The sequence below is a fragment of the Zea mays genome, chromosome 3 (assembly GCF_902167145.1).
Source record: "Zea mays cultivar B73 chromosome 3, Zm-B73-REFERENCE-NAM-5.0, whole genome shotgun sequence".
Lineage (NCBI taxonomy): Eukaryota > Viridiplantae > Streptophyta > Magnoliopsida > Poales > Poaceae > Zea > Zea mays.
In genome coordinates, this window is record NC_050098.1 from 14,990,406 (window position 1) to 15,003,659 (window position 13,254).

At 45.2% G+C, this 13,254-nt stretch overlaps 1 protein-coding gene across 1 annotated transcript; it reads left to right on the forward strand.

Annotated features, from left to right (window-relative positions):
- The first annotated feature begins 4,228 nt into the window (after positions 1–4,228).
- On the forward strand, positions 4,229–12,038 carry LOC100283936 (uncharacterized). Its single transcript, NM_001156834.2, has 13 exons — positions 4,229–4,529; positions 4,645–4,755; positions 8,420–8,526; positions 8,753–8,830; positions 9,219–9,342; positions 9,461–9,534; positions 9,607–9,666; positions 10,219–10,328; positions 10,496–10,655; positions 10,752–10,828; positions 10,938–11,109; positions 11,241–11,333; positions 11,512–12,038. Exons 1-13 carry the CDS (start codon positions 4,514–4,516, stop codon positions 11,638–11,640), a joined length of 1,311 nt encoding a protein of 436 aa, NP_001150306.2. The 5' UTR covers positions 4,229–4,513; the 3' UTR covers positions 11,641–12,038.
- The last annotated feature ends 1,216 nt before the right edge of the window (positions 12,039–13,254 follow it).

Sequence of the window (13,254 nt, forward strand, 5' to 3'; positions counted from 1 at the left end):
CCCCGAGCGAGGAATCGAAGCCTGCTTCGCCGGAGAGGCCAGTCCACGGTCGCCGGAGCTCACAACCCCGCCGGAGCACGTGGACCGGGTAATCCGCTCAACCACTTTCCGATTCCTGGTGCGCACAGTCGCTACGTTACCCCGTGAAGCTCACCTTGCCCTTGGATTGAACCAGCTCGCCGTGGTTTGGCCGGTACACTCGCCGCCGATGAGAACACCCGCCTGCGTGCGTGGACCGAGCGATTCCGGCCATCCCTGCCGTCGAGCCGCACCTCGCCGTGACCGTCAGAGCCTCCTCGAGCCAACCCTGCCCTTCGCCGGACCTATCTCGCCGCCGGTAAGCCGCGCCACCCTTTTCTTTCCCGCGGGTACTGTTTACATTGGGGGAGGGACCTCGAGGAAGAAGAAGGGAAGGTCAGGGGGCTTTTTGAACTGTCAGCGACCCAAGGGAATAGTGGCGCAGGGGTAGATCTGTGCGGGTTGATTTAGTTTAAACCCAGGGACCTCGGTGTAAACTGTTTTTCCAGGAAACTCTTATTAAATCTGATTTTAAATTGAGCAGAAACTTTGAAAATCCATAACTTCTGTTTAATTCATCCAAATTTGGTCAAACAAATTTTGCCAGACTCTACATAATGTAACCTACTTAAGAAAAATATAAAACCCCTATGTACTATGGAAAACTTTAAGGTTCTGATTTAATTATAGTTTTAGCCAAAAGCTCAATAATAGAAAGAAAAATAGTTGTCCTATTTGACTAAGGTTAGAAAAATTTGGAGAAGTTTGTATCTACCTACTGACCTATTTAAAAATGTTGAATCTCTCTGCCCACCCCCATTAAGTTAGTTTTTACCACTTATTTTACAATATACTTAAGGTTAAGAAAAATAGAAAATGTGATTTAAATAATGAACCAGAGGGCACCTCTATTTTTGTTAGGATACTTATTCAATGAAGTTTACTGGAAAAATCTATCATACCCTATTTAGTATAAAATAAGTAGGATCCCTTTTTATTTTAAGAAAATAAGGAAAGCTTAGAAAAACCCTACAAAAATAACCCTAAGATGAAAACACCCCAACCCTTGGGATAACTAATGTTTTGTTATTATAAACATAAGAAAAATACAAAATCTGTTGTTTGATATTTTTCAAATGACAAGTTAGTTATAAGCACCTTTTGGACCTAAAACTTTAGAAAATCACAACTAAATGACCATCCCTTAGCTTTCTGTGATTTTTGGCACAGAAGCCTATTATTACTGTTAGATGCCAACAAAAATAACCCTTAGGACAGAACTCACCCCTAATTAAGAGATGTAGTGCAAAGTGACCCATTTTACACAACTTTTGTTAATTTTGTCTAAAGCTTAGCCTTTTTATTTTGAACCTCAATTTCCTAGAATGGGCTATAGTGACCAATGGCAATCCACTGTAATTTTTACAGAATTTTTGGAAAATGTTAAACCACTGTCGTAGTTCAAACCTACACTAGAAACTATAAGTAGAAAATGAAGGAAAGGGAAAAGTGAATGACAGGAAATTGGTGTCATCCTAAAAACTCTTTGTAAACTTGCCCACTGAAGTATATAAAAGCAATACCAATTCCCTATGCCTATCCCTAGCAAAACCTAAACCTAGAAATGATAAGCATAAACCATTAAAGCCACGTATGTCCCAGAAACCCTAAATTGCTCATTAACTTAATTTTTCTTCTCTTAGCATAATGTTATTAAATCCTGCATAATCATGACATCCGTGTTCATTGCATTCGATAGACTGTAACCTTGCTGACGGAGAGTACGTCCTCGTGCCGGAGCAAGGAGCTGCTCAGGAGGTAGCCCCAGATCCAGCACCCGAGTCTGCACCAGAGGATCTGCCTGCCACAGCCTTGGAAGGCAAGCCCCGGTTTTATGCATAACCTATTCTATATGTTATTTTACTACACTTAATGTTTGTAGGCTTGTATTGTGCACTTAAGTGTAGGAGTTGATTGAAACCCTAGTTGCATGAACTCAGGAATCCTTTTTGAGATGGATACTAGTATGCTAGGCCGAGTAGCTGCTTTGCTAATTAGGGATCTCGGTAGAAGTCGAGTGATTTTTCTAGCACTCGCGCGAGGTCAGGAATTGGTTGTACCCACTTTCATATCACATTGATGTTGGTTTGTGGACACGGATCCATGGGGATGCGTGGTCTATGGGAGGAAAATGAAATAAGGATTAACGTGCGGATACCTGTGTCAAGCGTTTGAATGTACTAAGCACATGACGAGAAATATGGTAAATCGGTAAGCCTAGTACCTGATTGAACCTGGCAGCAGTTTGCCCTCCTCACGCGACCTGAGACGTGGTCTCCCATTCCGGTTATGGTGGGTACAAGTGCGGTCACTGCACGACGGCAGTCGGGGTCAGTGGGGCATTGTACGCCAAGGCGGTGAGCCCCTCTCTGCTGACGGGGAATCGATGGGGACGGTTGATGTGTGTGGGGACGGAGTGCCTCGTCACGTCGTGTGTTTAGGTTTGCCTTGCAAGGATAAAAACTCGATTTGAATCGTCTGCTTCTCGCAGCTAATGAGACTACTTGATCCATTGTACTGCATTGAGTAACAAGTGGAAATATGATGAGTTGATATAAGATGTTGATTGCTAATAATGTTTGCTACTATGTATGAGTAGATAGTACACATTTAGCCTTAAGAGAGTCACACTTAAATTGACAAAGTTAAAACTTGACTTAGAAACTCAGCTAGTGCTTTTGGCAAACCAAACCCCACAGCCAAATAGCTGCATGTCTAGAGGTAGAGGAGTAGACTCCTCACACCGGGTAAGTCTAGCTGAGTATTAGTATACTCAGCCTTGCTTGTGGCATAATTTTTACAGGTTCTCTGGAGGACATGGTTGCTGCAGTGACTTGGCCATCCACCTTACCACCGTGTTGGACTGTCGAGTGGGACCCCGCCTCGGCCGAGGAGGAGCATGAGGAGTGATGGGACAGGCTTCCCCATCTCTCTGTTTATTTACCGTTAGTTAATTTCCGCTGCACTTCAAACAATGATGGTCACTTTCGCAAAACTACGATGATAATGATGTAATAATTTAACACTCTTACCTGCATGGTTTTATGCTTTATTGTATTTGCTCTGTGACTCACCATCGAGTGAGATTGTGGTACTTGATCCTGTCAGTGGCCTTGTCGGACTAGATCCGAGGGATTGACGGGTTATTCTCATTTAAGTGTAGTCTAGCCTCTAAGGCAGGGCTTAGGCACTTAAGTTGGAATAATTCGGGCAGTTCCGCCACAGGAATATCTCTATGTACAACCGCCCAGAGATCTCGCACGTAACGTGCTTGCCCGTTTATTCGCCTGTGTCCTCCGACTGAAGGACGTCTGCCCTTTATAGACGGGCCGCCGCAACCCCTTGATTCGATCTGCTATATTGCAGGAACCACCCTTGGAATATCTCTATGTGCAACCGTCCGGAGATCTCGCACGTAACGTGCGTGCCCGTTTATTCGCTTGTGTCCTCCGACTGAAGGACGTCTGCCCTTTATAGACGGGCCGTCGCAACCCCTTGATTCGATCTGCTATATTGCAGGAACCACCCTTGGAATATCTCTATGTGCAACCGCCCGGAGATCTCGCACGTAACGTGTGTGCCCGTTACTCTTGATTGACGTGGCAGTCTAGGTATGATATTTGATAACCAAGTAAATAAAAGGCAAAAATTAAACTACCGTTTAGAATACGACACGTCATAACCGCGCATCGTTGCAAGTCACAAATCACGCGAAACGCGATAAATAAAGTCACAAGTCACGTGGTTCTCTGCACATATAAGTCACGCGGTCTATAGCCTTTTATTTATCTCATGTGAAGAGTAGAGAACACTCCCACATATAAGGTGATTCTCTTATATCTAGATAAGCGATGTGGGACTAAAGCCCCGTCTAATTCTACGCACTACCTTATCTTCTTTATTAAATTAGGCCACACACAAATAGGGTCTAATTCCAACAGGCCAGTGCTATGCTGTCGTACCGATGTCTATCATTCTGATGCACTCATCAAGTTAAAGTCATCTCTCTATAGTATCTGCCTCTGTGACTATCGGACTGGATATTTTCTTTCTTTCTTCCGTGTAATGCCTTCCAAAGAATTTGTTTCCTCCAATTTTCTGACGCCGTAATCCTGCCAACCAAAGAGCACTGCAGTGCCGATTTCTATAGGAACAAAATTCCTATTCTTTCCCTACAAACTTCCTACATTCAGGGTCCTCCTCGTGTGCCCATCCCATATTCAAGATTACGTCCGCTGACTCCTCAGGCCTCCCACTGCGTGTGGGGCCGAGCCAGCTTGCTCCATCAAGCCGAGAGCAGTCTCCCACTCTTCTTTCTCACCTCGCATCGCACTGCCTCAATCTCTCGTCTCTATTGCTTCTCTGCCGGAGCTCCTACAACCTCGCCTCGCGCAGCACTCCGCTCACCCTCCCTGACTCCCTCCCTGCCGCTGGGATGGCCGGCAAACGAGGTCGGTCGGCCTTCCTTCCTTCCTTCCTGTGCTGGGCTCGACTCGGTTCGGTGCGGAGTCGGGTGATCTCTCCCCTGCCATTTTGGTTGCATGATTGGCGTGTCTCTTTATGCAGTTACGGGCCGCGATGGGCAAGACGAGGGCGGCGCCAAGGCCGGGCTCCCGGCGATGGACATCTCCCTCGCGTTCCCGCAGGCCACGCCTGCCTCCATTTTCCCGCCGTCCGGTGAGAGCTTTATTCTTTTTTTTTTCCTCACTCAATTCGCTGCGACGAGGAGTGAGTGAATGACTGAGTGAGGGGATCATGATCTTTGCGCCGTGGAATCGGGCGTGCTGTAAGGACTAATGTAAATATTCTCTGCTAGGATGGCTGCGGTGGTTGCCTGCTAGTTTTGCCCATCTTTTGGTACCAATTTCGATGAGGCGTTCGTACTAGTATAACTGGCTAACTATCCAATTATCTGCCCATTTTAACGCCTGGTACCGTTGTCTAGTTTTGGTACTGTTTGGTGGTCTTTATTGCAGTTCCAGCTGCTTCCTTAATTAGTGCACTGGCCTCATTTATACCAACATCTGCAGATATGCAGGTTGCTTTCCAATTATAAATGGCTATGTTTCTGAACTTGTACTCAGCAGTTTTAGGCTTGCAGAGTTTGGTTCTAGAGTTATGCAGATAAACAGTTGCAGTCCTAGTGCAACCCTGGAATCATGCAGCTTTCTAGAATTTGTGACTTCAGAACCGAATTACAATTACAGAAGCATCAATTTGGCAATGTTGCGAACAGAATAAATAGTTAGTGTTTTGGTAGGCTCGTTCTTTATCTGGATGGGTTACTTTCATTGCTTCAATGCATAGCCATGACCTGTGCTCATCAGCTCATGTCCTCGTTTCCGACAAGTAGTGGTGCCTGAAAGCGCCAATGTCTCTATATTTATATATAAGGTTCAACCTTTACATGATGGAGTATACAACTAGAACTCCTAAGTTGATACAAATTTTTTACATAATTAATCTATGAATCAACCTACTAAGAAAATTGGCATACAAGAAAGAAAACTGGCCTAGACAGACATCTTAACAACCCCTTCAATCATAACTTTCAAGTTGAAACTGTACTTAAACTTTTCTAGCTGACGCACCAAAAGAGTTTTGGTGAAGCCATCTACAATCTGATCTCTAATGGGTACAAAATCTATCCCAAGAAGCTTCTTTGTAGCACTTTCTTTCACAAAATTGTAATGAACCTCTATACATATAGTTCTAGCATGAAACACAAGATTTGAAGACATATTTTGCTTCCATATTGTCACACCGCAGACTTGTTGTCTTTGGACTTCCAATCTTTAACTCATTCAATACGATCTGAATCCACATGATCTTTGTTGTAGCATTTGCCAAAGCCTTGTACTTTGCTTCAGTACCTGATCTAGACATAGTAGTTTTCTTGCACTAGAAGAGATGATATTGGAGCCTAAATGATAATCAACCTCTATATGTTTAGTTCTGACATGAAACACGAGATTTGAAGACGAATATTTTGCTCCTATATTGTCAAACCATAGACGCGTTGTCATTGTTTCGAACAAGCATCGGCTAGTAAATTTGTAATGCACGTTTTAGGGCTTGGATGATGTGCAAGTAGGACACAAGGGTTTATATTGGTTCCGGCGGAACGTCCCTACTCTAGTCTTCGGTGGCTTGTGCTACCGACTCTTGATTGTTCATAGCAGGGATTACAAGCTGGGCGAGAGAGGGAAAAGTTCCCAAGTCTCTGGTTCATGTGCGTGTGCATGTGTTTGTCTCCCCCCATTCGTCGGTTGCCAGTCCTCCCTTTTACATCCCAAGGGTAGGGCTAGTTACAGTATTCGTTTACGTGAGAAGGAGGAGAATAATAGAAGAATCAAAGGAAAGGTTTCTGACAGTCCACTCTATTTGGTGACGTCTTTTTCCTGTCACCTGTTTGTCTTGTGGTTTCTTACTTGTAGACTCATCCTGCTCAAGACGGTCCCACGTGTGGGTGCAGTGTCCCGTACCGACGTTCGTTTCTGGCTCTGATGGGGATCCATGCTGGAGTTAATAGTACAGTGTCACCTGTAGTGGCGATGCACGCCCCTTGAGTGGCTTGTCACGACGAATGGTTCGTTCGTACCGTCCATTTCCCCCGTCCCTCCATATCCCACGGTCAGTCCTTTGCATCATTTCCCATCCCCTAGGGAAATGGGAGCCTACAGTTGATTTAGACATAATGGGTATGTGGATTAGGCAAAACAGTGACGCTCCCCATTCCGAGCCACGTCGTCGTAATTGTTGCAGTAGTGGAGGCTAGGTACAGAGCAGTCAAATTTGTACAATTGACCCCCGGGTCATGTACGATTCGTCCGACCCCTGAAATCGTGTCTGATTCGGCCAAGCCCTGAGTTCGCCTCTGTCTCGCCCAACCCTTGGATGTTCTCGCCTCGCCACCAAGGTTCGACCCTCGGGCGAGGCGGAGATTATCCTGCGGGGTCGGCTAAGGTTCTCCCATGCTTTGGGGGTCGGCTATGACTCTTTTGGGTGCTTTTATTTGCTATGACCCATGGGCCTAGAGGCTTGGGGGTTTTAAGCTCGTCACACGTTGTCTTTGGAAAAAATTCAATCTTTAAATCATTCCAGTACGATCTGAGTCCACACGATGTTTGTTGTAGTATTTGCCAAAGTCTTGTACTCAGCTTTAGTACTTGATCTCGACACGGTAGCTTGTTTTCTTGCACTCTGAGATATGAGATTAGGGCCCAAAAAATACAGCAAATAGATCTTCTTTAGGCCATGGATGCGATTAGCCGATAAGGCATGTAAGTACTTGTTGATTGGTTGCATACCGCTCTTCATAGGTAGAGTTGGCGATGATGACTTGTCATTTTGTTGTACTTTCATCTTAGCTTGTGGCGTCAGTGACGTCCTAGTGAGGTGGCTTCTAGACGCGCTCCTCGCACCACGGTCAGAACCTGTGCCTTTCATAGGTTATGGTTCGTCTTGTTGAGCTTCTCTGCAACAATATGATTGGCAAGGAAATTTGTGGTTGAGGAGGTAGTCATAGAGTTGTGGTGGCTAGATTCTTGAGTCTAACTAACAGCTCTGATTACCATGTCAAAAATTAGAGGTGGTCAAAAGCGTTGCACCCTCCATAACTCCATAAGGCATATGTAAAAAAACTCGATTGGTAGGGGAAAGATCGCCCCCACGGTATTATATTAAGAAGCTCAATCGAAGCCCTGATCGAGAAAGGTCACAAAAAGCTAGTCCCCCCGTGCAACATGAGGGCCCGCCCTCTATAGGACAGATCTTTACTCGTGATTTGAGTCCTCCCAGCCCTACACAAGGATCCGTCCCCCATAGGCCAGTCCATCTCGTGTGCACACAACCAGGGACCAGCGAGTGACCTTTTTTAACCTCGGACTGAAATTCGCTCCCAATGGGGTTTGAATTCAGTACCCGAGGAGTGCTACTCAGACCACCTAACCAACTTGGCTAGAGGCCCTTTCGCAAGGCATATGTATCTAAGTCTCTATATTTATACGTAGGGTTCAACCCTTTATGTGATGGAGTATATAACTAAACTCATAAGTTGATAAAGATTAGTACACAATTGATCTATGACTCAAATTACTAGAAAACTTATCATGCTAGAAAGAAATTGGCTTAGACACATATCTTAATAACACCGACCATTTCTGGGCAAGCATTAAACTACTCAACCTTATATTTGGCTTAGGGGGTGCGAAACTAGATATATATAATCCTAATACCTAAAGTTCAGTTTTCTTTGCTAATTTTCATGGCTTTCAATTACCAAATTTCAAGTATACTGCATTATTTACTGGCTTATGAGTATGTACACCCTCATTTGCAGCTTCGGATTATTACCAGTCTGATGATTTGCTGACCAGTGAAGAGCGCTCTATCAGGATGAAGGTCAGGGGTATTATGGAAAAAGAAATTGCTCCCATTATGTCAGCGGTATGTTAAATTGGAGTATTAACTATCTGAAACTGTTTGCTTATGACATAAGTCATTGCCAAATATGCTTTCATTTTTATAATACCTTGTTAGTTTGCATTACAGTCTAAATATCCATAAGTCATTTTTTTATTATAGTTTGGATTTACGTCCTAATGTCCTTAAAGCAGTTCCTCATCAACCTTTTTTATACAATAGCATAATCATTATTGATGCGCTACTGCAGTACTGGGAAAAGGCAGAGTTTCCATTTAATGCCATTCCTAAACTTGCAAGCCTTGGTGTTGCTGGTGGTACAATAAAGGTATTGATTTCTCAACATTTTCGCTGCCATTTTATATGTTAATTAGCTTTCTCTGTATGGGCAATATTTATTTGAATCTACAGTTTAACATCAATTTAAGGTGAGCAATTATTTTAATGGTTCCCTTTAGTACTTTACTTTCTATTTTTTTTATATGAGTTATAGGTACAAATGACATCGACTGATTAGTTTGCATGAGACTAGTGTTGTCAATTGCCAAAGGTTTTCAGAATATATGACCACTTACTATAAACTGTTCTTTAACATTAATGCCTTTTTTTGCCTCTTCGGTGGAGGGTTGAATCATATTAAGTTTGATATTATGTACATATTTATGTTTTAGTGCTCCAATATTTCTCAAGTTTGATGCGGGTCTGGCTTACTGCAGGGTTATGGGTGCCCAGGACTTTCCATTACTGCCAGTGCTGTTACTATGTCAGAAATTGCACGGGTAGATGCAAGCTGTTCCACATTTATACTGGTGCACTCCTCTCTTGCGATGGTGACAATAGGTTCAGAAGCTGGATTTCTTTTTAATTCATACTATCTTGTGTTAAGAAGTTTTGTTGATTACCATTATCAATTGTGCTGGAGCTGAACTGCTGTCTCTCTATTTTGTCTGAAGAACAGCTCTTTGTGGATCCGAGGCTCAGAAGCAGAAGTACTTGCCATCCCTTGCTCAACTTACTACTGTTGGCTGTTGGGTAAGTTACAGTATCCTTAAGCATAAAAATGTTTAAATGACAGATTCTTCTCCTAAAAGAGTCTTTGTGTAGGCTTTGACAGAGCCAAACTATGGAAGTGATGCGAGCTCCTTGAGAACTATAGCGACCAAGGTGAAGCTTTTGACGTATTTGAGTTTTACTATAATAATCTATAAAGGAGGACTTTCAATACAGTCTGTACAAGGCTACAGGCGTATTACATCGTTTTAGTTTATTCATTTGTCCCTTGGGCCTTGGCACACCCCAGTATAAGATATAGAATTGGGGATAACTAGGATATTTTGTCCATCCCAATTTCATTGGTGTCCGGGTTTCGTGTCCGTTTCCTGCCTTTTGCAGCAAAAGTGAAGCGCAGGGTTATGTACAAGGTTACTTGTATTCAATAGTTTGTGTCGAACCCAGAGCCACTGCTTTTGACATCATCCATTGATCTGTGTGTATTAATAGGTGTGATAAACACATATTTCCTCGAAAAAGGATTTGAATCTAAAAGTGAAGCCATAAGCTTCTGAATTCTCATACTGGACCCGAATCCTACAAAAACCTAGAAGGCACTAAGCTGTGCAGATGTGGCCACTCGGCATTCAACATTGCTGGATTATCTATCTCTTTTTATTGCCAAGCAGTACTATGCGCCTTTAAGTGTTGGCTTACCGTGGACAGGCACCTGGTGGGTGGCACATAGATGGTCAAAAACGCTGGATCGGTAACAGTACTTTCGCCGATGTGCTCGTCGTGTTAGCCAGGAATGCAGACACACAACAGCTAAATGGGTAAATCATCTTGCCTTGGACCACCATTGTACTTAAGCATCCAACCGATTATGAACACGCTATATTTTCTTCCAATCTGTTGTCTCAAGCGCCAACCCTATCTTCGTGTTATAAAGTCAGTTTCCACTGACGAGTTCTGCGTTGCCTTGTTTTCTCGCTTCCACCAGGTTCATTGTGCGGAAAGGAGCTCCTGGCCTGAAAGCTACAAAGATCGAGAACAAAATTGGCCTCAGGATGGTTCAGAACGGTGACATAGTTTTGAACAAGGTGTTCGTCCCTGACGAAGACCGGTTGCCAGGCATCAACTCGTTTCAGGACATCAGCAAGGTACCGGCCAACACTCTTCCGATTCTGCTTCTGCCGTGCCAAACTATAAGCTCGGTGATGTAAATCTGCTTGCCTATTCTCACTGTGTGCAAGCAGGTGCTCGCCATTTCACGCATTATGGTGGCATGGCAACCGGTTGGCATATCAATGGGGGTCTTCGACATGTGCCACCGGTACGTGGCGCCATACGTTCTGACACTTCTTTCATCACAGGCAATCCTTTCACCCCCCCCTTTTCTTTTGTCATGTAAAAAACAAAAAAACAAAAACCGATCGAAACAGGTATCTGAAAGAAAGGAAGCAGTTCGGAGTCCCTCTGGCGGCGTTTCAGCTGAACCAAGAGAAGCTCGCCCGGATGCTCGGTAACGTCCAGTCGATGGTCCTCGTCGGCTGGCGTCTCTGCAAGCTCTACGAGTCGGGGAAAATGACGCCGGGCCACGCTAGCCTAGGGAAGGTCTGTAGTGTGTTTTGCAGACTCGGCTGGCACGGCCGTCTCTCGCTTTGATAACTCAGTCGCTCGCTCGACGCTTTATTCCTGGTCCTGGCTGTGATGTGACGACGCGTTTCTAATGTTTTTTTGTTTAGGCTTGGAACTCCAGGACGGCCCGCGAGGTGGTCTCCCTTGGCCGAGAGCTGCTGGGTGGGAACGGGATTTTGGCCGACTTCCTTGTAGCCAAGGTATGCGGTAGCGATCTAGTAGGAGTCGTCTTTTCCCGGTGGTGGTTTTACACCTCGACCAGCCACTCGTAGTATAGGAGCCTTTAGCTATCAGTTACCACCCCCACCCCCTTTTTTTTAATCCATGTATGTTTAACAACAACAAACAACAAATGTGGTGATCTCTGTTTACATACAGGCGTTCTGCGACCTGGAGCCCATCTACTCGTACGAGGGCACGTACGACATCAACAGCCTGGTGACCGGCAGGGAGGTCACCGGGATCGCGAGCTTCAGGCCCGCCGCGCCAGCGAAAGCCCGGCTGTGACGTGATAACCTGTGTCCCCGTGTTGCAGGGAACTGGAGGCGAATAAATCATGATCAGGTCGTCGTCGTCGTCGCCATCGAACAAACTGAGCACGTTCCTGGAACCCGCCCGGTCAACGTTGGCTGCTCACATGGTGTACCGTAGCCGAGTGCGGATGGGAACGGATTCCTAGATATATGTAGTACTATACGAAGATATCTGTTGCGGGTGGATTACTGTAAACCGGGTCTAATCTCTGTTGCGGTGTTTGCCGTCTTTGGTCAGAAGGTAAGGGGGGAACGCCAGGCAGATCTGGTGGGTTTGGTTGTTGTTGTTGTCGTGTTGGGTGGGTAGCATGCGAGTGTGGAGGCCTCGACCAATGAATAAAACATGGTGCCGTTTGGGCGGTAGTACGTACACAGGCAGGCGGGTCGAGAAGAGTCCGTCGTCTGGAAGTTATGGTAAGTAACATCTCGGCGGCTAATCAGGCTGGAGAGTGCTACCAGCTAGTTTGGGCTCGACAGGCGAGAGCGAGAGTGACCTCTCACACCCACAGGTCACACTGCATATCTGGCTATCTGCACAGCTCCAATACACCATCCCATTACGGCTGCTTCGTTTCGTGCAAGTAGGCGGTAGCTTTTATGGTATGCGCACCAGGCGTGCATACCCCCGGAGCCCGGAGGCGATGGCTTCAGCGAGCCTCTCTCTGTCTCTATCTCTGTCTGTCTATCTGCCGTATCTCATGGTGTGCTCTCATCGACGCTGGCCTCCTGGCACGTACCTGTTGACGTCAACGACGGTACGTGGGAGAGTGAGTACATGCGAAAGCGAATCGCGTTCGCGTGACGGTCGACCTGGGCCCACGAGGGGACGCATCGTGCTCAAGCATGCTCTCCCCATTTGTCCACCCAAATTATCCACGAGCTCGCTATTTGGTGGCGATGGCGAGTGATGGCGAAGGCTTTTTCGGTCGGTCTCCCCGTGTGGGCGTGGGGACGCGGGGGCGGGGCCGACTCGGCGACCGCTCCCACCGAACCTCCACTGCCGATGCGGTCCCGCGCGCAGGCGCACCCAACGCGTGAGCCAAAGCTAGGGGTGGATATCGAGCTAGCTCGACTCGTTATGGCTCGTTACTGTAACAAGCCAGCTCGACTCGGCTCGTTATACTAACGAGCTAAATATCTGGCTCGGCTCGGCTCATTAGGAAGCTCGAGCCAACTTGTTAGGCTCGCGAGCCACACAACTAAATACAAAGATCTATGTACATAAATATATATATATATAACTGAAAAAATCGTATTTTAAGTTTTTAACACTACAAACCCAAAAAATTTATAATATTATTATCATATCATCGTCCCAACTTCTAACTTTTAATATCAAATTAAATAGCCAAATATATATTAACTTACAGATTTACAAACCCTTATTATAATAAGATAGCAATAAGCATCATTATAAAGCAATTCATCATCCATTTCACAAACATGTAACATTTCATTGCACAACACTAACATCTAGAAACAAAGTTCACAAAACCATAACTAATAATCAAATATTAAATATGTAATGTAGGTATGTAGCCATGCAATAATGTAAATATTTAAGCACATGGCACATCCACACATGTCC